This window comes from Ovis canadensis, chromosome 3, assembly GCF_042477335.2.
Source record: "Ovis canadensis isolate MfBH-ARS-UI-01 breed Bighorn chromosome 3, ARS-UI_OviCan_v2, whole genome shotgun sequence".
In the NCBI taxonomy this organism is placed as follows: Eukaryota; Metazoa; Chordata; class Mammalia; order Artiodactyla; family Bovidae; genus Ovis; species Ovis canadensis.
This window is the reverse complement of record NC_091247.1, coordinates 18,752,655-18,776,716: the sequence shown is the minus strand read 5'-3', so window position 1 is coordinate 18,776,716 and position 24,062 is coordinate 18,752,655. Positions and strand designations below refer to the sequence as shown.

At 53.1% G+C, this 24,062-nt stretch overlaps 1 protein-coding gene across 2 annotated transcripts in view; it reads right to left on the bottom strand.

Moving 5' to 3' along the window:
- The window catches only part of ASAP2 (ArfGAP with SH3 domain, ankyrin repeat and PH domain 2), a 157,211-nt gene that overhangs the window by 7,955 nt on the left and 125,194 nt on the right, over window positions 1-24,062 (bottom strand). The window contains exons 16-24 of one of the 2 annotated variants that reach the window (XM_069582563.1): window positions 18,982-19,076; window positions 13,118-13,307; window positions 12,316-12,401; window positions 10,153-10,268; window positions 9,057-9,124; window positions 7,653-7,766; window positions 5,215-5,467; window positions 2,806-2,940; window positions 1,178-1,346 (exon numbers count right to left, since the gene is read on the bottom strand). In XM_069582563.1, coding sequence (XP_069438664.1) covers window positions 1,178-1,346; window positions 2,806-2,940; window positions 5,215-5,467; window positions 7,653-7,766; window positions 9,057-9,124; window positions 10,153-10,268; window positions 12,316-12,401; window positions 13,118-13,307; window positions 18,982-19,076 — 1,226 coding nt within the window. The remainder of the gene's footprint in view (window positions 1-1,177; window positions 1,347-2,805; window positions 2,941-5,214; window positions 5,468-7,652; window positions 7,767-9,056; window positions 9,125-10,152; window positions 10,269-12,315; window positions 12,402-13,117; window positions 13,308-18,981; window positions 19,077-24,062) is intronic. The other variant, XM_069582564.1, reaches the window with a different exon arrangement.

Sequence of the window (24,062 nt, the reverse complement as noted above, 5' to 3'; positions counted from 1 at the left end):
ATTGTCAAGCAAACACAAGCCACTCCCCCTGTGCTGACCCAAACTCATGAACATAATAAGACAGTTGTGTCTTATGTCAATACATTTTGCTGTGGTTTGTTACTCAGAACCAGAGAAATTGGAGAGAGTGTAAACTCATGGATTTCCATCCATATAGACAAGAAACAGAAATAAATGTGTTTATACATGCATACAAGCATGCATGTACATGTATGAATATACACGTGTGTATCTCTAGTTCCGATCACTCAGAAGGCCTGCCTGGGAGCACTAACAATCCAATGGCAATGAAGACACCAAGCACCCAGATCTTGGCATCTAAGTATCATTCCACTAAAAGGAACCATTTCTCTACCATAAAGATCCAGACTGAAAGCCATGAACTGGGTCCCATGAGCTTTACTACAATAAATGTGGTAAAGGACATTTATTTAGACAAATGTCAAAACCTGGAGTCTGAGTTTTGGAAGGTAGTATCCAGGTTAAGAGCTTCCCAGGTGGCTCAGTGATAAAGAATCCGCCTGCCAATGCAGGAGACATGGGCTCGATCCTTGGGTCAGGAAGATCCATCAGAGAAGGAAATGACTACCCACTCCAGTATTCTTGCCTGGAGAATCCCATGGTCAGAGAAGCCTAGCAGGCTACAGTCCATGGGGTCACAAAGAGTCGGACACAACTTAGCGACTAAACAATAACAACCACGTTAATTTCCTGATCTGGCTGGCTGCATTATGTTTATGTAGGAGAATGTCCTAGTTTGTTGAAAACACATGCCCTACACCGCAAAGAGTCCAGGTATTCAAGAAAATCCTATGAGTGAACAAGTAAGACCTACAGGCCCCGTTCTTGAGGACTTTAACTCCCCCAGTCCCAGTGTCTGTATTCGACAGAAATCTAAATTCATCATGTGGGTATAAGACACGCATTGGTATGAAATGCTTGCAGTTTAAATATTCTTGGTAAATTATTTTGAAGACCCCTGAAACATAATGAATTAGTCATGCAACACTTGACCTCAGGGGTCACAGCAGGATTTGAAATGTGGACAATTTCAAACATGCAGAGAAACCCCAGCAGGTTAAGTTGTGGGGCAGGTACACTGGGAAGCCCCCTGAAGGCAGGAAGCATGGCTGGTGACCTGGCTGGCCCGAGGGGGACACAGACGAGCAGGAGTTACCCGGGAGCAGGCTTCTTCTGGGGGAGGCGGCTGGGCGGCTGGGGTGGCAAGGGTGGCGGGGCTTTGCTGGGCGGGAGTCCGGGCTGGGCTGGCTTGCTCTGCTGGCTCAAGGCTTCGATCACACTGGGCGTTTTGGCCACCGGAGGGGGAGGCGTGGGAGCCAGGGGGTCTGCAGAGAGAAAAAAGAAAGAGAGACACACACACGCAGAGGGTCAGCCTCCAGGCGTCATATTCCCAGGCTCCCCACCCGAGGATCCTCCAACAAGGCCTTCCTTTTCTCCTTCCACTATTTCACGGGAAAAACACCCACTTCCACCAAAGACTTTCAGACAGCAGTATCGGCAGAGAGTCCTTCCAGGTTTCAAGGGAGGATTAAAATGATTCCATGAGCCTGGGGGTGTTTTCTCAGCTAGAACCGCCCCCTGGGGAAGCCAACTGGGTCTTCGATCCTCCAGGGAACCTGGGGAAGCAGCCGTAGGAGGCCTGGCCCAGGTCCTGGCCTGGGGCCCACCCATATCACCGGTCAGTCTGGGGTAAGTCTGTGAAGAGCCAACACCGTGAAGGCTTCCTGTCTGTAAGGGGACAGGGCAGCAAGTTATATTCTCTACGTTTAACAGAGAATGAGGGAGCTGAGGCTTTCAGCAAGGGCACGGGGCTGGTAAGACAAGAGGCCGGACCTTGAGCCTCCTTCCCGTTTGCTGACAAACATCAGCACCCCTCTCAACAGCCAGCACCCGTGTCCTGCGGTCTGAGCAGAGGCAGCAACCTGCCCCTGGGCCTGTACCTGGACACCTCAGGAGCCTCGGCCCCGGACGGCGGAGGTGGAGGGTGCTGGCTGAGCAGGGAGGGGTCCAATTCAGGTTTTCTTTCCTTTTTTCATAAGCTTTAAAAGCAAAGTTAAAAGGCAGACTCTTGCATGCCTATCTACAGCCCCGGGGACGCAGGACCATGAGGCAGAAGAGTGGGCTTCGGAGACCTGCTGGGCGCCTCTCACCACTGACCCCCTCGCTGCCGCCCCCGGACCTGGGTGCCCCTGCCCCACCCCAGCCTCTGGAAGGCCCTCCCCAAGGCAGCTGCCTGCTTGGCCTCCAGCACCCGGAGGGCACCGACTGCAGCCAGGTGGCCTCTCCCACCTTAACTCCAGCTATGGAAACCCAGGGAAACCCTCGGCGCTCTTGGAGCGGACCTGCACTCCAAGAGGCTGGAGCCCCTCCTCCTACAGCACCCAGGCCTCACCTCCTGGTCTAGTCGCCACCCCCCGCCCCTCCCCCCGGTGCACACGTGACACTGAAGGGAAACACAGAGCAGATTCGAATCCACAGGAACACGCCCTGGTGCCCCGAAGCATGGAAAAGCCAGAGGAAGCCCCGGCACCGCCGTGGAGGGAGAGAAACGCTGCTGGAGTGCTTGGAGATGGAGGAGGGGTGAGGGTGACCCCCGCGGGGAGTGGGACAGACAGCAGCCGGCCGCCGGGGAGGACGGGGGCCGCAGGGAGGCGGCCACGGAGGAGCCCTCAGCAGCGTGCAGGCCGGGGCAGCCGAGAGGACCACCCCCCGCTCCTCCCCACCAGCCATCCGTGTTGTGTGAAGCCCGACGGCAAGAAAGGGAAAAGGGAAAAAAAAACGTACTGGTAGATGTCACGCGGAGAGGGGGCAGCGGTGGATGGACAGCGGGCGGATCTGACGAAGATCGCTGCCGGCTTATACTGTCCACGCTTACAGAGTTTGTCTTCCACGGGGCGTTAGCGGAGGAGGCTGGCTGAGCTGCACACACACGCACACGCACGCCCATGCACACACAGGCATGCACACGCACGCAGGAGCACAGAACAAAAACAGAAACAGAACACGGCATTATTGATCCTCTCCCTGTACGGCGGGAAACGTGACCCTTCTGTGGACAGAACAGCGGTAAGACCACAAACAGGATGCTCATTTGTTTAAAAAAAAAAAAAATTCTTTCTGGCACCTGGAAGACAGATACCAATACACACCAAACCAACGATGCTCCTGGGAAAATTCCCAGTCGGTCTCCATCTTACCGATTTCTCTAATGGAAGTACAGTTTGAAAAGGGAAATGATAACCACAGTGACCTCCTGAGCGCTGCACTTGGGGATGGGACATCCGCTCGTCTCTACCCATTTACATCCTCCCGTGGGGTCAGCGCCTCGACCAAGGGGGCACCTGTCCTCAGACAGAGCACACGAGAGGAGGGCCAAGTCACACACAGCTGGTGAAGGGCAGATGTATTTCTGGTTGGACCCTGGCAACTGGTGACACCCTTCCTCTGCCTGCTCCTCCTCACGGAGCGGTGTCTGCCCAGGGCACAGGCGTGACCGCTTCTGAGGCTGCGTGTGGCCCACATGGCCGGCTGGGCCTGGAGATGAAAACAGGCCACAGCCACATAGGGCAGACCTGGGGTGGGGGAGTCTTCCCACGTCTGCTGACAGGGACAGCGCCGACCTTCTTCCATTTGCAGGGTGGATACTCCACGTGGATCAAGGGCAGAACAGACGGAAAACAAAGATAGGCTTTAGGGGGCTGGAGGGGGCGAAGGGTGATCTCCATCATCAAAGGAAGACACAGGGAATCCTCCAAACCCTTCTCATCCTAAGACTTGAAGGAAGCCAAGAAACACAGGTGAACAGCTTTCTACCGCTGTTCTATGACCCAACAGAGCAAAAGAAAACCTCTCCGCCCACGACACACAGTCAGGAAAAGCCACTCACGAGGTGGGGATGACCTAACCATTTAGCTCCAGCCTCACAAGACAACACACACACCTGGGACTTGGGAGGAGGGAGGGGGAGGTGACAAGCTGCCCCCATGAGATCCCCTGACCACAGCGGCCCTCACACACTGGGGCCCCTTCCAGCTGCAGGATGTCACTTCCTTCCTCACACAGGAGCTCCCTGCAGGCCTAGGAGGGGGAACGGGCTCTGCGGGAGGGGGTGGGCTGGTTTCCAAGGTCTGCCCAGGGTAGCCCATGACCTCTGGGCCTCCCTGAGCACTGAGCCAGAGCTGTGTGGAAAGGCCTGCACCACAGCCAGGGCAGGGCGATGGGGGTGGGGGGACAACAGCCATCCCACACTGTGAGCACAGACTTCGGGCCTCCCAGGATCACAGCCACTCGGCTACGTGCCCCTCTCTGAGGTTGCAAAATGCAATCTGGGACTTACTTCTGGGGCCACCATCAGCCTAGAGCAGCCATGGGGCTTGGACTTCACACCCAGGGCAGGCTCCTGCCCCCCGCCCCCGGGAAGCCTCCTGGAGCCCCAGCATAGAGCCAGCCTGGCTACCTGCTGAACCTACCTTCAAGGAGCACAATGGCCAGTGGGCCTCAAGTGCTGGGTAAATTACTTAACCTTTGTGGGCGGGCCTTCAGTTTCCATTTTTATAAAAATAGAATATAGCATCTGTGGTGTCAAACTCACTATGCTGTGAAAGAGCGACTGAGGCCAGCACAGCAAAGCTTCAGCACCTGAAGCACCAGCAGGACCCTCGGGGACTATTCTGTATTTTTACAGCTAAGCTGAGCACCACTTCCCAAATTAGCATCTTTCTATCTTTCACTTCATGGGGAAATCACAGAGAGAAGAAATAATCAGATGCTACAAGCTGGCCAGGTACAGGCAGGAGAGAGAAAGGGAAAGAATGGCGGCAAAGGGAGGGGTGGACAGCGAAAAGAAAAGCACCAGGAAGCAGGTGTGTGGGAAACACCCCGGGACAGCGACAGGGCTCACCCGGCCATCCCAGGCCTGCCCAGTGCAGTCCCTGTGTTCCCTGAGTCACACAAGCCACCTCCCTGACTGGAACAAGAACGAAGCCAAGACACACTCCCACCATCCTAAGAATGATGGAGCTCATTTTGGAAGCAAAGAACGTTAAGTACAAAACAAAAGACCGAAAAGAAAAACACGTCCTGACGCTGGTCCACAGGCGAGATAGCTGGGGACAAAGCAAGAAGAGAGTCCCCAAAGCGTGACCCCAACCAGAGCGCTCCAGCACCGAGGGTGACCAACTTCTCGGTACGTACCTTTGGCAACGTTCCGCGGCGGGAGTGGGGGGGCACTGGCCGAGCCAGGGGCCGCAGGCTGGGTGGGCGGTGGGCTGCCACTCAGGATGGCACCGTATGTCTCGTTCTGCAGGAGGCTGGGCACGAAGCCCCTCTGCTTGTCCTTGGCCAGGCTGCCGGCGTCTCTTGCCAGAGCTGCAGCGCTGGACGGCAGCTGGCTGGGGCCCAGCTGGTAGAAGCTGACAGGCCGGTCTTCTCGCCGACTGGGGCTGGGCTGCGGGGGTGGTGGGCAGAGGTGTGTGAGACGCAGATGCACTGACCTCCGAGTCATGGCTATGGATGTGCTTGTGACAAGCCCAGGCACGCCACTCAACCACCTGGGCACAGCGCATTTCTGCCGTTACAGGACAGCCGCGAGACCTAAACCTCACTCTTAGCGTGTCTCTTAATGGACACACCCACCAAAAGAGCCACACTTTACAAGAACCTGCAATTATTCATTCCAGTAAAAACTTAGAATATAAGCTGCTGTATCTGCACCAGCCGGAGTTGGCTCAGTTTAGCTCTGTTTTCACTGCACGTCCCCTCCACGAGCATCCCCTCAGACAGCACCCACAGCTGTGACCGATCCCCAACAGCCACACAGCTAATTCAGGGGAGATCAATGCCTTCCTCCCATAGAACTAGGACTCTAAAGAGTCCCCTAGCTCAGGGTCAGCAAATTATGACTTGTGGGACTTGTTTTAATAAGTAAAACGTTAGCAGAAAGCAGCCATGCCTGCGGTTTACACACTGCCCATGGCTGCTCTCCTACCACCCTGGAGGAGAGGAGCTGGAACACAGGCTCGTTATTTTAGGCCCACAAGCTTAAAACATCTGTCATCCGGCCCTTTACGGGTTTGCTGACCCTTGCTCCATCTGAAGGTCATGTGCATGGAACCAGGGACTTGGGTAAATTCAATCAAACTCCTATCTCAAATGTCAGCTTTGTTTTAACAGCTGTGATCTTGAGCAAACTAGCCCTGCTGATCCTATTTTTCATCTGTTAAATGGGTACAAATATAACTACCGGCACAGAGCCCAGAATTTAGCAGGTATGAGTACTGGCTGTCACACCCACCTGCCCTCACACGACCACCTGCCTGGTCAAGGCTCTGGCCAACCAAAGGCTCACACTCGGCTCCAATGCATAGAGCTCAATGGCCAGTGGTTCTTGTACAGAGTTTAAACCATGTGTGAACCATGCCCGCCGCTCTCTGCTGGGGGTGATGCATGGTGGAGTGGGGGGCATGAGTGTTGGCACTGCTGCTGGGCTTTCACTGGGACCATAGGACCTGCGCAGTCACTGCCCACATGACCCTGGGAGCCTGACAACGTGACGTGTGCCTGACCAAGAGGCACTCATGCTGGGGCAGATGTTTCAAAGCTTCTCTTTAAAAAAAAAAAAAAAAAATTTTATTGTATTATTATTATTATTTTTTTTTAGCTGACCCATACAAGATCTTAGTTCCCCAAGGAGGGATCAAACCTGTGCCCCCCATTGGGAGCGTGGAGTCTTAACCACTGGGCCACCAGGGAAGTCCCAAACCTTCACTTTTTTAAAAGGAAAATCTAAATATAAAATAACCAGCTTCTCTCACTTTGACATTGTTTTACAGCGAACTCAGAAATTCCTTATTCTAAGAAACAGAATAGTCCAACAGCTTTCAGAAATGCCATGTATTTCTGAAATATACATGTGAGGACATTAAAGTCCATTAGTAAGAATTAAAACATTACATCATGGCACTCCCACTAATTTCACAGCTTCTAGGCATACAGGTTTTGGAGTAGTCGTCCTGGGTCTGACTCTGACCTCTGAGATGGGTGTGAAGGTGGTTACCTTCCAGGGGTGCCCCCAAGTGCACAAGCCAGAGCATCTTGAGGAGCAGCTGGACAAGAGGCAAGGGCCCCTGGGCAGTCTCCAAGTGCTGGCTTCACTGTGGCCAAGCCAGCTTCTCAGTCTTGAGGCTTGAATGAACCATGTGATATAGGAAAGGGTTGGGCCAGATGAGCTCTAAGGGTCACTGATTTCAGTGACGCTTTTAAAGATCAACTCAGTGAGCACAAAAACTACTCCTGGGGGAAACATGGCTTTTCATCACATCATTTTCAGTGAGAGAGCTTCCTCTAACATCCACCAGAATCAGAGGCCCTCTTGTATCTCTCCTTCATATCAGAAGGTGAGCAGCTGCCATGATAACATATAATGTTCCGTAAAGTCACATCTGTAGGAGCTGGGAGAGAGGGGGAGTTGTGGGATGGGTAAAACCCAAGAACTACTGAGATCAGCAGAAGCAAAAAGTAAACTCTATTTCCTTTCCTACAACAGCTTTCTGCCCTAAATATAGGCCAGGACCCACACCACTCTGAAGGATGCTCATCATAAAACTCTTCACGTTTTACAAGCTGGCACAAACCTGCAACTTCTCGTCCATGTCATCATCGCTTTCATCCAGGTCTTCGTGGAGCAGTCGCCATTCATATTCCACGTGAACGTGAGAATTAAACCTTCCAGACAAGGCCTGGTTCAGCTGAGAACGACAATGGGCCATCAGTGACGCTACTCACATGCTCAACCTTGTAAAGCAGATGTGGATCTAGAGGCAGCGGGCAGCCGGCCTGCACCCCAGATAAGCTGTGCCCCAGCATGAGGCTGGCTTATTTGCTGTTTCTCAAGCCAGTCGCCCCTCCCGAATCCACACATTCCCTGGAAGCTCAAACCCAACAACTCCCATTTAGTGCTTTGTAAGCTGCAAAGTCACAGCATGCAGCCGAGGAGTGTCTGAGATCTAAAAGGCGATGGCCAGCCCTTGGGTACCCACAACTGCACAGTGAGCACTTAATTCAAGAAGGAACAAGCCCGCTACCTGTAGACCCCACTTTTCCTGACCAGCACGAGAATTAAGCCCTGCGGAAAATGATGTGAATGACTGCTTTCCCAGCTTTCTCCGGGAAGGTGGACAGCTGGTTTCATTCTAGATGCACAGGTGAGAAGTTATTGCATCAGACAAATGGGTGTCTTAGCACATTAGGGTCTAAATTTTATCCAAAGCCAGACAGTAGCCATGTGATCACAGGCAAGTTATTTAACCCTCTGAAGCTGTCTCCTCATCTGTAAAATGGAGTAAGAGTAGGTGCCTACTAACCAGTGTCCTAAGGGGTAACAGTAGGCACCTACTAACCAGTGTCCTGAGGGGTAACAGTAGGTGCCTACTAATCAGTGTCCTAAAGGGTAACAGTAGGCGCCCACTAATGAGTACCCTAATGGGAACCAGTAGGCGCCTACTAATCAGTGTCCAAAGGGGTAACAGTAGGCACCCACTAATCAGTGTCCTAAGGGTTATCAAGATTAAATGAGTTAATGGACACAAAGAGCTCAGGAATAATAATAACGTTCCTCATCTTCTATAGCAGCGACTGTTAATGGCTCTGTTTACTGAGCACTTAGTACGTGCCCACGGCTTCACAGGGTTCAAGTACACGACGACCCTGCAGACTGGCATAGCCTACTCCACTTTACAAACAAGGCAACAATGGGGAGAGCTGGCACGACCTTCCCAAGCCACAGCAGTGGAGCTCCCTGCAAACCTGGGGGGCCTCGGCTCCACTCACCCCCAAAGCCAGAGCCGCCAACACATCCAACCAGAAAATACTGACTCATGTTCCAAAAGTGTCACTGCCAGGCAGGTGGTCCCCTCCTCTCTAAAGGTGCCCCAGGACACTTGCTCTGAGCTGTCCCCTCTAGGACACTGGGATCTGCTCAGGACCCTCCTGCGGACCCTCCCCAAGGGGCATCCCCCACCCCACCGGGGGAGACTCACCAGCTCCTCGCAGCGCTCGTGCCTGAGTCGCTTGGCGATGTCCAGTGGTGTCTCTCCTGACTCGTTAGCTAAGGGACGGTGGGATGAAAGGACATGCTGTGGCCAAATCAAGCAAAGGTCTGATGCCCAGAGACTATTAAATAGAGACCCAGTCAAGCAGCTCAAATGACACTGGTCCTGACTAATGAATTCCGGCAACTTAGCCCCCATCGGGGCTCAACTGTTCTGAAATCACACAGAACTAAGCAGTGTGTAGTCAGTAACGTTTAGACAAGGTTTGAATTAATCATGAAAGTAAAAGCACTAAAGTTAAGCCAACGAATGTAAAAATAAATATCCAAGGCGTAATTCACTGAGTAAAGCAGTCCATGGTAATTCTCTAACCAAAAGCACTGCTAATCTAGTTCCAGGCACCTGGCTGAAAGACTTTACATCTCCTCTTATTAATAAGTAGTCTGTAAATTTGGAATTGCATATTTTCTTCTAAACAAGCCTCAGTCAGTGAGGTTGGATGATTAATTAAAAGATAAAAAACTCGGCTCTCAAGCAGGCACGAGCCTTTTTTCCAGTCTTGGCTCTCTGTTTGATAATTCTTCAAAGCTCCTCCCCAGGACACATCACAGCCAGATGTCCTGGGGGTTAGACTCTGCCCAGCCAGCTGCAGGTCAGGGCCCTGAGAGGAGGAAGCGATGGAAGCCAAGCAGACATGGTCGCTCATGGAGGAGGCTCCATGCCAGTGAACAGAGGGGCAGTGGGCAGTGACTCCCAGCAGTAAACGTGCCCACCTAGGACCACTGAGGGACCAAGTCTGATCTCAGGTGGAGTCAGGAAGAGGAGGACAAGATGCCTGAACCTTGTCCAGGGTCTTGGGGCCATCAGTTAACAGCTGTAGGCCACCCTCTGCCTCTCAGAGCCCAGAAAATGTCTGCAACACGGGGGCAAGTCCACAAGACAGCAGAGCAAAACTGCTGATAAGTATCGGACCTCAGCAGCCTGGCAGAGCGGGCCCTGTCTTGCTAGGTGGCGCTGGCTTCCCAGCTCTGCCCGGAGCCCAGTGGCCAGAGGGGTCAGGGGAAGAGGTGGGGCTGAGGCTCACCGATGCCAATGGAGGCCTTGCCCCGCAGCAGCAGCTTCAGGCACTCAGCACTGTCAGTCAGGCAGCAGTAGTGCAGGGCTGTGCTGCCCTTCCCCGTCTGTTTGTCCAGGTTCCCACTGGCAAGGACGGACAGAGAGAGAGACAGAGAGAGAGAGAGACAGAGAGAGAGAGAGAGAGAGAGAGAGAGAGGGAGAGAGAGAGAGAGAGATATCTCAGGTCAGAGCGCTGGGTTGCTGTTCAGGGGACTGGGGTTCGGAAGCAGGAGAGGCAGTCGGCGCCAGGGTTCGTGGCCGGCAGGGTCTCTCATCCTCTTCCAGGGGTGGGGGGCCACAGCGCCAGCCCAGCTTGTGGCAGGAGGAGGCCTGGGCTTAAGGCTGTCAGGGAATAAATGACGATGGCAGAACCGGCCAAAAAAGGGGGCAAGGCACCTGTGCACCCCTGAGCAGGGGCTGGGAGAGGGACGGGTGAACTGGGGTCCCTCCCGCTGCACTGCTAAGGCCCCACCAGTGTGTCTCACTGTACAGAAGGCTGGGCTGAGCTCTTTTCATCCTACTGACGACACTCTTACCAGGAAGGGGAAAAGCCACTTTTTCTAAAATTCAGAGTCACCAGGCTCCTCTGAGCTGGCTCGCCCTGGACCACCCTGACAACAGGCTCTGGGAGAACGAGAGGACCACACGGGTTCTGCCAACACATAACAGACTGGACAATTCCAGGACGAGCCACTCAGCCTACTGGTGGGGCAGCCACTGTCATGCTGTGAGCAGGACAGCAGAGCTCCACCCTGGACAGACATGTGGGGACGCAGAGGGACCACCGGAAGACAATGCCTCAGGATCCCGACAAGGGGAAACCAGCCACGTTCCCTGTTCCTTTTTCCCAAGCAGCTATGTTTTCAGCAAAAAAGGGCCTGATCTCTCATCTCTCTACTCCCCGCTCCCGAGAAGAGGGATCAGGGTTGCCCTTCTCCTGCCCCGAGAGTCTGCTCTGAGGGAGCTGGCACTGCACAGCTGCTCCGAGCCCCTCCACACTCCTGGTGCTGGGTGGGCAGCTCCCCGCAGGCGTCCAGTGAGCTCCCAGCTCCTGGGGAAGGAGCTGACCGCCCCCAAGCTCCTCCAACCCCAGCCGTCTCTTCAGTTTTCCCTCTAAGAAAGGCAGAAGACACAAAACGCAAAACGTCTCCTTGCTTCTGCACTTGCGGAAGAATTTCCGTGGCTTCTGGCCATTCCCTGCCCTGACTCCCCACAAAGCCACGCTCAGGGAGACACGATGCACCTCGACCGGGCTTCACGACTGGACTCCGACTGTCAGGCCAGCCCTGCACCAAGCAAGGCAGGACGAACCTGACGGGAGCGCTGGGGCCAAGGAAACTGCCCGTGCACGTCCTCTCCACAGGCACGCTCTAACTGAAAATAACAGCTTTTCCTACCAAGCAAAATGCGCACAACCCTGCCTCGGCCCACGCTGGAGGTGGAGCCCTGCTTCCTGCTTTCCTCTCCCTTTGCTCATGGCGCCCTGCCTGACATCATGGGAACCCCCACCCCACAGGACAAGCTGGGGGCTGCCCTGCCTGACGTCATGGGACCCCCACCCCACAGGACAAGCTGGGGGCTGCCCTGCCTGACGTCATGGGAACCCCCACCCCACAGGACAAGCTGGCGGCTGCCCTGCCTGACATCATGGGACCCCCACCTCACAGGACAAACCCAGCGGCTGCCCTGCCTGATGTCATGGGAACCCCCACCCCACAGGACAAGCTGGGGGTTGCCCTGCCTGAAGTCATGGGGACCACCCCCCATCTCACAGGCCAAGCCTAGGGACTGCCCTGCCTGACCTCTTGGGGACCACTCCCCACTTGACAATCAAGGGGGCTGTAGCCAGAGGCTGTTTTCCAGGGGCTTGGAATTCAGCAGACCTATTCACGGGGCGTCCCCCTGACCCCCAGACACTGGAAGCTGGATGCTGCAGACACCAAGAGTGGTTAAGACTGCGCAGGAACACCCCACACCTGCAGCCCTTTCACTGTCCCATAACTCCTAGTCACACCTGAGGAAATTCCAGCATGTTGGCCACATCGCAGAAGCAGTGAGGCAATCCCTGATCCCTTCCCCAGAAACACCCAGGAGCAAAATCAAACACCGGCCCTGATTTCAGGACACCTACCTGTTCTGAACTAAAAAGTCTACAATGTGGAGAGAAGTCCGGTCCACAGACCTGACGGCAAGATGGAGAGCAGTCTCATCCGGCTCCTGAAGACCAAACAGAAACATTCCAGAGTCCCAAGGGGAGCACTCAGCTCTGTGGCCAGTGCGAGTGAAAGCGTGTATTTCTCTTCTAAAAGCTTCTGAGTCTGTCCTTTGAAAAACCCATCTCTAGAACTTGTTACCTATTGCTAAGTTGTGTCTTGCGACCCCATGGACTGTATATAGCCTGCCAGGCTCCTCTGTCCATGGGATTTCCCAGGCAAGAATACTGGAATGGGTTGCCATGCCCTCCTCCAGGGGATCTTCCCAACCCAGGGATCAAACCTGAGTCTCCTATGCTGGCAGGCAGATTATTTACAGCTGCTGAGCCACCAGGGAAGCCAATCCCCAGGGCAAATTCTGCCCTTGGGAATTTAGAGACTGCCTATCATTTAGAGACTGGTCCTAGTCCTCCTCCCTCCCCGGGAAAGAATGAGAAATTCGGGGGTTTCATTGCAAAGTCCTCTCAAGGTTTCTGACCCCCTCCCTGAATCATCAGCGTAATGAAGCTTAGGTCTCCTTCCCCTGGGGATGGACTCTCTTCTCAGAGCTGCCACTACAGTTTGGCTGAAGAATCAACCACAAATCTCCTCTCACCCAGGACTCACTGCCTCTTCTCTCAGGGTGTTTCATGACACTGTCAGCACTTTTGATGACACTGCTTTGTCACTCCCCATCAACCCCCCCCCCAACCCTTTCTGTTTTTACAGGTCCTTTCTTACATGTCCATTGGCCAGTGGGATTTTTTCTGTAAGATCCACACCGTCAGCATATGCTTGAAGTAATCCAAAAATGTCTCTTGTTTTCACGGCTTCACAAAGACTGTGAAGTTTGGCCGCATTATCCGTGTGTTTTTTCCGTGCGTATTTCCTCTCAATGTACTTGGCAGTGATGTAGTCCTTTCTTGCGTTCCTGAAATCAAACATAACTGCCCTGTAAATGATTAAGGGTCGTAACATCCATTCATCTGTAATGAGCTAAAAATAATCCCACCCCCTCATGGTAACAAGGACTGGTGCTGAAGCTTCCATACTTTGGCCGCCAGATGCAAACAGCTGAGTCATTGGAAAAGATCCTGATGTTGGGAAAGATTGGGGGCAGGAGGAGAAGCGGGTGACAGAGCATGAGATGGCTGGATGGCATCGCCGACTCGATGGACCTGAGTTTGAACAAACTTTGGGAGATGGTGAAGGACAGGGAAGCCTGGCATGCTGTAGTCCATGGGGTGGCAAAGAGCTGGACCCGACTTGGCGACTGAACAACAACATGGTAACAAGCAGCAGCTGCAGAAAATTACAGAGCAGGAGGCAGGCGGCATGTGGCTTTCCTGCAGCACCCGCGTCCACTCTGCCTCTAGCACTTTCAGGAGGCTGGACACCCAAGACAGGGGGTATCAAGGACTGGGTCTAAGGGCTAAGCAGCCGGGTTGGGGGGACTGGCAGACTCCAAGGGAAGACTGTTTTCCTGTTGGTGGGCACCATGCCTGGCAGCCAGGTTCCCCACGTGCCCCATGAAATCAAACGAGTTGTCCATCCTCATGGTCTATTTCCTGGCTTTAACTTGGCCTTGTGGGCACAGACCCCACCTCTCCCAGGAGCGGAGAGCAGCAGCAACTCCAGGGGAGCCAAAATCCTCCCCCGCCGTAGACTGTCAAGTGACCCTGGGCAAGTATGTGACCCCAAATCTTCTTATCTGTGAAATGCACACAGCCTGGGCAAAGCACACGAGGTGACACTTGGCCGCACTCCCGGCAGGTCCTTGGGGCCTTGGAAAGTACTGATGAACTTGAAAGACGGAGCAAGAAAAACAGCGGCTCCTGGTCCAGAGGACTGAGCACTCCAAGGACCATAATAAGCAGCAACAGCAACAATAAAAGCCTAGACACTGTGTTTGAGGGGCAGTAAACGCTAATCACCCACGACAACCAAGTCATAAGGGTCCATCGGCTGAGGAACAGGTAAAAAAGACGTGGTGTCCACATAACAAGAGTATGACTCAGCCACAAAAGCAATGAAGCACTCACATGGACGAACCCTGGAAACACCCTGAAATCCTAAATGAAAGACGCCAACCCTAAGGACCACACATGGTGTTATTCCATTCACTGAAATGCGTAGAGATAGGGAGCGGGGGAGCAGTGGCCCCAGGCTGGGGGGAGGGGGTGTTACGGGGAGGCAGGGGCATAAGGGGACAGAGTAGGGGATGGTTAACAGGTACAGGGCTTTGTGCTGGGATGAACAAAATGTTCTAAAATTGCTTGTGGTGACGGAATAACAACTGAGAATGTACCAGAAGCCAGTGAACTGTACTTTACATGGGTGAACTGTGATGGTACGTGAGTCATATGTCAACCAAATTGTTAAAAATTCCAAAGACAAAAATTCAGCACGGATCAAGGTGTTGCCCCCCACAACCCCCACCCTGGTAACTCTGGGCCAGCGACTCAAACCTCCTTATTCTGTGCAAAAGCACACAGTTGAGGTGTGCACAAGCTGATGACTCTGCTCACAGGCCTCTGCGGGATCACAGAGACGGAGACAGCACACTGAGGCCTTCGGCCCAGGATTCTGTATGCAATAACCAGGGCAGCACGGAGTGAAGAGGCGCTGGGGGAACCCACCGGCTCTTCCTGGCTGGGGGACCACTCGCTCCTACCCTGGGACCAGGACTACACCCACTGCACCTGCTTCTATGATCGTCAGGGACCAAGGCCCCCAGGTCGACCCACGTGGGTCCTTGCTGCAGCCCACCAGGGTTCAGGACCGGGTGGGTCAACTCCAGGATCCCAGCAGGGGCACACAACACTTTGCCAGCTTCACCTAATAAACCAGCACCTAGGTGTCCATAGACGCTGCCTTGCGTGAACTGTGCTGGGGGATTCAACATGTGTCCCCCATGGGGGACAATTACTGTAGGCCACAGGTCAGGTGGAGCTGTGCTGTCCATCTGACCCTCGTAACAGCGTTGTGAATGTGAGCCCAGGCCCTCCAGCAGCCTGGCAGCTCCGAGGGCCGCCCTGCTCCGCTGGACTGAGCTCTCCTTGCAAGGGCTCCTGGCCAGAGCGATGCTCTGGCTGCTGCCTGGTGACTGTCCTGGCTTGACAAAACTAACAACCCATCTGATGAAACTCTACAGGTCTCTTATGACGGGAGGCAGGGCTGGACAGGTGTCAAGGCTTAGATGGCTCCAATAATCACTTTGGGGCAGCATCACTACGAACCCTCAGGAAGGGGCTAGTGCTAAACTGGACCTTATACTTTTCAAATGTTTTATCCACTTGTCCAGGCTCTGGGTCCCAAACCCAGAAGGTGGTCCCTCCACCAGCATAGGTACAGGTCTGTTTGGGCCACACCAGGCCCCACGGATTCCTGGGGTGGAAGTTGACTCTGCCAGTGTGACCCCTCCACCCCCTCTTTTTTTTGGGAAAGGTTAAGGCTTTTGGAGGAAAGCAATGAATTTAATAATAATGTGTTTGGCATGCCCCACGGATTCCTGGGGTGGAAGTTGACTCTGCCAGTGTGACCCCTCCACCCCCTCTTTTTTTGGGAAAGGTTAAGGCTTTTGGAGGAAAGCAGTGAATTTAATAATAATGTGTTTGGCATGCGTTCAGAGAGGGAGGCTTCTTATACTTCCAAAGGACAGGGCATGCGTGAGCGCCCAGAATCACAGGAGAGAAACGATTCTGGCCTCTGTGAGCAGGAAGCTCCCTGCTTCCTGCCTATTTATATCTCTCAGCACCCCCCCGCAAATCCATCTGGGGATTCACAGGCCATGAGACAGTCTCTGGCTTCCCTTTCAACAGATTCATCTGCAGATGGTGTGCTGCTTTGAGATAAAGCCAGGAGCAGTGCACTCCTTTTAATCTGGAAGTAAGATAGTAGCTTCTCTAAGTAGTCACCGAGCTAGAGCTTCACCTCTGACTCACTGATTCATTGTTTATGTATGAATATTTCCCATCACAAGCAACATATTGTGGTAGAACATGCAAACATGAGTAAGGTGAGATTTATTAGAGAAAAGTATGTGGACACCTAGGTACAATGTAAAGTGGGATGAGATGCTTTAAAACAGAGCTATGCCCACAACTGGTTTCAGCTGAGGGGGCATCCACGTGGGTGCCAGTTTGCTGTCACGTTGGTCATCTGCCCTCATTTTGAAAAAAAAAAAAAAGAGGGGAGTAAACATCTTTTTCACTGGTGCCAAGGTTGGGGGCCGGGGCTGGGTCTCAATGTAGATGGAACATTTATATCCAAGAGTCCCATGCAGACAGGATTCACTTTTTAGAACCATTTCCCCCCAAAATAAACAAATGCTCTGCTTTTATAAAGCACCCCTGGTACTTGGAAGAAATCAGTGACCACGTCTTATACTTTGTTCAAAGTGGATCAATACTACAGGGTTTCAGGAGACCACGCCCTTCACTGTGAGAGCAGGTGTCTATGAGACAGTAAGTGAAGTGCCCCAGGGGACCATGACGTCTCTGTCCTAACAGACCTTCTCGTAACCCAGTCAGCCCATGTCAAGGGACCTCTCCACGGACACCTGCCTCGAGAGGACCCGAACTCCTCAGCACCCATGCCCACAGTGAGCAACAAGGGCAGCCAACACCAACCAAGCACGAGGTAAGTGACCCCCTCACTCGATGTACGTTCCAGCGGCTCTGTGAGCAGGGGGACGGCTGTCCCTCTGCTTTCTATTAAAGGAAAAGGGCCCCGGGAAGCTGATGAACCCTCCCAGCTCCCACGGTGGGCAAGGATGCAGGTTTCTACGCCTCCCTGTTGTCTCTCCAGGTCTGGGTAAGGATACAGACTTGGAACTCAGATCCTTGTTAGGAGAGGATACCAACTCAGTAAGTCCCGTGCCTGGAATCTAAAATCACACCTTGTGCAATCTCAAGGAAATGTCACACCACCGCCATCTGCTCCAGGACCCAGACGAGGACTGACGCTAATCCAACCCCACCCACGCTCACCTCCTGATACCTTCTCCTCCATTAGTCTGTCTAAGCTCCCTCCCTGGAGCGAAGTCACCTCAGCCAAGGGCAAAGAACACAGATCCTGTGACCTTGGCTTCCAAAGACCCGCCCCCACAGCATGAAACCCTCTCCCCACCACTGCTCGGGGTCCTCGCCTGACACCTGGGGGAGCCCTGCCAGCAGCTCTCGCTCTGGTTACTCCCAGGGGACGGCTGTCTCAGTGAATGGATTTTCTCTTCTCTCTGAGTACATATTTCTTTTTTTTAAAATTATTTATTTCTTCCTCTTTTTTTTGGTTGTACTGGATCTTCATTGCTGCACACAGGCTTCCTCTCGTTGCAGCGAGTGGGGGCTTCTCATTGCAGTCGTTCCTCTTCTTGCAGAGTACGGGCTCCAGGGTGTGCCAGCTCCAGTAGTTGCAGAGCGCAGGCTTAGCTGCTCCATGGCATGTGGAATTTTCCAGAATCAGGGATCGAACCTGTGTCTCCTGCATTGGCAGGTGGATTCTTATTCACTGTACCACCAGGGAAGTCCCTAAGCATATTATTTCTCACTTCCCCTTTCCTGCCAAAACATACTCTGACTGGAAATCAACCCTGAATATTCACTGGAAGGACTAATGCTGAAGCTGCAAAACTTTGGCCACCCGATGCAGAGAGCTGACTCACTGGAAAAGACCCTGATGCTGGGAAAGATTTCAGGCAGGAGGAGAATGGGGCGACAGAGGATGAGATGGTTGGATGGCATCACTGACTCGATGGACACGAGTTTGAGCAAGCTCCGGGAGCTGGTGATGAGGACTGGGAGGCCTGGCGTGCTGTAGTCCATGGGGTTGCAAAGAGTTGGACACGACTGAGAGACTGAACAACAATACCACTCAAATGCTGAACTGGCCTGGGACCACCCCTATCTGCCTCACTATGCCCTGCTAGAGTGGGTAAACCATCCCAGGCCTGGTGCAGCAGACAGGCCACCCAGGGAGAACAGGGCTGGAGCCTTGGGGGGCAGGCCAGGCACTGCCCTGACCCCCGGTCACCCATCACCTCTCTCGAGGACCAGTGTGTGGCCTGGGTGGTTTATGCTTTATACGGTAAGACTGGTAGGAAATTCCCCTGCTATCAGCTCTGCCTCAGTGGGCCAGCTGGGTGCACGACGAGTCCTCATCAGGTTTTGTGTCAACAGTTAAAATAGAAACAAAAATTTCTTTGAAGGGAACAACACACTCAACATTTGCTCTGAGGACCAGATATAACCACGTATCTATGACAACCCACCCTCTCAGCGGCTCAGAATTCAGAGAGAACTCAGGTGGGAGGGTGACGACCCTGCCCTGAGGCAGAGGCAAGGCTGTGCCCACACAGAGGGAGACACTCAGTGTTCCCCCCCAATGCCCAGGGAAATCTGCTTGCTTATGGCTTCTAAGAAAAACTGCCACATCAAATTTCCACTTAGACACCCAGAAGGGTTGCAGAGACTTTACACATAACACAGGCTGATTTCTTCCTTAAAGAAGCAACAATCGACACACCCAGACTTGTGCCCCCTGCCTCTGGGGGCCCGGGGCAAGCCAACCTTTGTTCAGCGAGCGAGACCCGCCAGCCGCGTACGTACATGTCGCTGCCCGGGTTCGGTTTGACTGAGTCCTCAGCGGGGAGACAGCACTCCATGACTTCATTGAAGCCTGCATTCCCGATATTCTTGGCAAGCTGCAAAAACAAAAGTCTGTTTCAGTGCACTCAATTATTAATACCTTCTACCGCTCCACACTACTCACACAGCTGATGATTTATTTAATGGTCGCTAAGAAATAGAGCAATAAAGTGGTTTGCCTTTAATGAAGTTGGACAAAACCCAAACCCCAGAGGTACCCATAAACCAGAGACAAGAGCGCCTGTTACAGAGGGCTCTTGTAAAACGTCCCCTGGACAGAAAGCCTCCATGGACGGGGAGGAGCGGGAACTCGGCTCAACTCAAGTTTCTATTCTTTCCCCAACCTCCCACCCCAAGAAGAACCTGCGCTCTGGCTGAGAGATCTAACAGCCTTTACTCCTGCCAGCGAGGGGGGGACCTGGCCAGGAAGCCAAGATTCGCGTTCAATCATGGTTCTATTTACTGGCTTTGTGACCACAGGCAAGGCGGCTTCCCTGAGCTTTGGGTTTTTAATAGAAATATGGGGATGATACCTACCTTGCCAGCCTGCAAATGATAAAATGGGATTTTACGTGAAAGCATTCAATACACCAAAGCACTGAAAATGTGTCTGTTTCAAGGTAAGGTTCTCACTTGCCAATCAACCCCCTGACCTAGTTAGAAACGAGCAGGCTTCATCACTGCTCACTGACACAGGCTCTGTGCTGGATGCGGTGGGTAACACGTAAACACCATGGCTGGTGGCAGCCAGGCCACCCCAGCAGCGTGGCACCTGGCACACTCCCGAACGGATGTGCATATCCGGAGTGACTGGGGTCTTAGGAGCAGGGACTTATTTGTGCCACCCCCAGCACGCAGCTGAGCACCTGGCCAAAGTGGGATTCTTCAACATCTAGCGAAACAAAGAAACCGAATGTGAACACCGGGCCCAGTGCAAATCGGGTGACTGGGGTCTTAGGAACAGGGACTTATTCATCCCACCCCCAACACCCTGCTCAACACCCGATGGAGACTGGGTTCTTCAGCATCTAATGAAACAAAGAAACTGAACGGGAACACCAGGCCCAGTGCTTTGCAGTGAACAAGTATTTTCATTTCCCATTCCCACACTGAAAACGACAACAGTGGGAGCAGTGACACTTCTGGGCCTTCTGCCCTCAGTGAACCACGTGGACACAGGTGAGTGGGCTGTGCCCGAACAGCCTCTCTCAGGGGCACGGCTGAAGGAACAGCCAAGGGGTCTGGGTTGAAGGCCATGCTTCCTGGTGGCAGGTCACACGACATGGAGAGGGGGTCGGGGGTGAGGGTGGTGGTGCGAAGGACAGAGAAACACGCCAGCTTCATGATCGGGGTGGGGAGGCTTTCTGAGTCTTCCTAGTCCTTGTGAACCAAGTTCAGGATGTCCTGAGCCCCAGGCTCTCAGGAGCCCCTGCCTGGGCCTCTAGCCTGACCCTGGGGTCTCTGGTGGCAAAACTCCAGGTGCCTCACTGCTCTGTCTCCGGAGACAAAGCTGAAGATCAGAGTGGCACGCCACAGTGGGTGATGCGGCGTACTGAGAATCTAGACTGAACCCCGGTATCGGAGCCCCGGTTTAGAGCCAGGCACCTGCTAAGGCCCCACCGCTCTGCTCAACATGAACAGCGTCCCACAGCCAAACATAACTGCCTTCAGGGGGGTGACAGGACGAACCCCCGCGCCGCTCCCGGGAGCCCCCTGGGCTGTGGGCAGATGGGAGGGGGTGAGGGGAGGAGGAGGATTCCCAGGAATCGGGAGCTGCTTCCCTTCTGCTGGGCTTGGCCGGCTCACAGGGGCCAGCTGGTCCAGGGGGCCACCACTGGGCTGTGCGTGTGAGGCTGTGCGTCACAGCTGCCCAGCGCAGGCCATGGGTCACCTCACAGCCTCGTCGAGTCCTAGTGGATGGTCCAGCTTGCGGAGAGCCCTCTGGAACCAGGAGCCAAAGCACAGCGTTTGCAGATGGAGGGGGCAGCGTCATGTCAAGAAGACGGGGGCCCAGCAGGATAGGGCAGGAGCCCGGGCAGCAGGAAGGTGGGTTAACCAGCCCTGACCCACACAGCCTCTGCTCCCAGAGCACTGTCCCTGGACAGGGGGCCTCATCGAGGGGACACAGGGCCCCAGCAGATCTTGGGGGTCCAGGGCATTCACAAGCCATGTCGTCAGGGAATTGAGCCTCAGGGATGGCCAGAACACACATGGGGCCCTCGGGCAGGCTGGGCTCTAGGCCTGCTCCAAGGGGCTCAGTCTAACAAGACAGAGGTGAACTAAAAAGCAAAGGAAGGGACCTGTAATGAGGGCTGAACCAGCAATGCTGGAATGGAGACAGCAGGATGGTGGGAGAGCAGGGGCCTGGACTGGATGCACCCCCCACCCCACACCCTGGGACTGTGTCTCCCTGACGCACAAAGCACCTGAGGACGGGGTCCGGGAGTCACACGTTCCTGGAGGCCCAGGGCACCTACCCTCTCGGGCCCCTGAGCCAGAGAGGGGCTGTAGGTTCTCTCTAGAGATGGTTTCCAGAGTTTGGGTGAGGACGGGGAGCCTCCGGTACCGTTTTCTTGCTTCCAGGTGGAAGGTCACCATTCCTGAGACATTCTGTCTTCCTGTACTTATGCCCCGGAGGAGAGGAGTGGACAATGGGAGAAAAGACCTCCCTGCCCGAGGGGCTCCCAAGGACGGACACCCCTGGGACACCCTCAGGATACAGTGTAGGGTGGGTCTGCCCTCTGGCCCTGCCTGGGCCCCGAGTCCAAGTCTGGGATTCAGCTGCCCCAACACGTGGGAACCAGGTCAGCAGATGCAGCGATTTTCAACAATGAATCAGACCTTCAGTCTCTCAAGCGGTTCCAAATCAACGTAGGAAAATGGGGTGTCATCTCCTGGGCCCCCTCAGGTCCCAGAAGGTTGGAAAGCTTGCAGTGCATGGCACGCAGATGGACAAAAAATGCTTTGGGAAAGTGAAAGAACTTGACCCTTGTAGGCAGAGCTAAGAAACAGCAGTGAGCTCTAAATTGCTGCCTCCAAAGAAGGGAACACACACAAAAAAACTCTGAAAAAAATTGTATGTTTCTCCTGAGCCTTTAAAATTTCTACTTTAGATATATTTATGAAGTATACAATACACTTCTTAGTAAGTAAGACAAATGAAACTATACATCACATACAGGTCTAGGTTTGGGTGCTCAATTTTTTCTGATAGGGTTTGCGGTTTTTAAAAAGTTCATAACTGTGATATAAGAATAAACCTTTCAGCCACCTTTTTAAAACAGAGCTCTTGTTCGGGCTAGAAAAGACAAAGGACCTGGGACGATGTCTAGAGCATGACAGTCACTTAGTAAATGGGGGCTGACGCTGCTACTTCCTGTTGCTCTTCGTAGCCTGAATGGCTTCAATTCAGCCCCAAGTAAAACAACGGTGTCATCTGTAAGGAGGCTCTCAGTTTCTGAGGGTTTTCCTCTCCCCTGTCTCACAGATGCAGCTGTTAGTTCATTTGCTTTACATTTAATAGCTTGTTAACAACCTCAGGAGAAGGAGGCATGAGAAGGTCACAAAACGGGCTTGAATCAGGATTGTGGGCTCCTGGGGTTTCTGACCCCATTCTCTGATGTTAGATGATTTTTAAATTACTGTGGATGCATGCTATGTCGCTTCAGCTGTGTCTGACTCTTTGCGACTCCATGGACTATAGCCCGCCAGCCTCCTCTGTCCATGGGATTCTCCAAACAAGAATACTGGAGTGGGTTGCCATTCGCTTCTCCAGGGGACCTTCCCAACCCAGGGATCAAACTCGTGTCTCTTAATGTCTCTTACATTGGCAGGTGAATACTTTACCATTAGCACCACCTGGGAAGCCCTTTAAATTACTGACTCAAATTCAATTACAGAACACTGAAGTTTTCTTTAGTAACTTCATTTACAATGTGAAACTGATCATATGAAACTAGGAGTCTCATATCAACAATACTGTTCTATGAAGGATCTAAAAATCGGAGCTGAAATCATAATCTTCTGTGTTAAGGAGGAAATTTATCTTTTTAAAATCTTTGCTTTTCAGGAGGCCTTCTGAAAGCAGAGTTGCTTTAACATCTAAGGGTATTAAGCTGGTACACGCCAGTTAAGATGGCACAGCTTCCCTGAACTAATCAAATTAATACTTCAATTACCCCAGTTTCCTTCCACTGAATAAGAAGTGATTCCAGGAGAAGGAAAAGGGAAGAAAAGATGACTGCCAACCAGCCACCTTCACGGATGCTGCTAAAACCGCTTGACTAAACATGGGACTCCAGCGTGCTTGAAACAAAAACAAACTTAAAAAGAAATGGTGAAGCACCACATCAGGGGAAGCTGTTTGCAAGACAATTTAGACAATTAAAGACTTCCATCATGAGGGCTACGCTGAGGCCATTCGGGGGGATGGGGGCAGCATTTTTCGGGATGAGCATCTGTCTATTCAGAACACAATGCCGACAGGAAACGAAGCTGCCTGCTCATGTCTCTGCTGTCTCCACCAGGCTGTGTCTCATGTCACAGCATCCCCCGTGTGGGGCCGGGACCCTGGCTCGGGGCAGGCTGCAGCCTCGGACACGCCGGCAAGTCCTCCTCCAGTTCATCCTCGTATCTCTTTCAGAAAGTCTAGTTACCATGTACGACCCCAGAAGACACACTCTGATGAACACACCAGCCCAGGACCCTGACACCACGGCTCTGTGAACCTGAAAAGCTCACAAGGGAGCAGTTGGTCCAGCTGGAGGATTCACACGTTATGACACGCGGATCATTCTTCTGGGAGGGTTTTGTTCCAATCCTTCTGGAGGAGGAGGTGACAATACTTGACAGTTCTTACTATGCACCAGGTGGAATTCTAAACACATATATTCACACACAGGATGTGTGTGAGTCAAGCCTTCAGGAGATCTTTTGTTCAGGCAGCATCTGTCTAAACAAAATAACCGGGTGCTTTAAAAAGGCTTGAAACGCTCATGCTTTACAAGTGTTACTAACACCTGACACGCTCTACACCTGAGGAG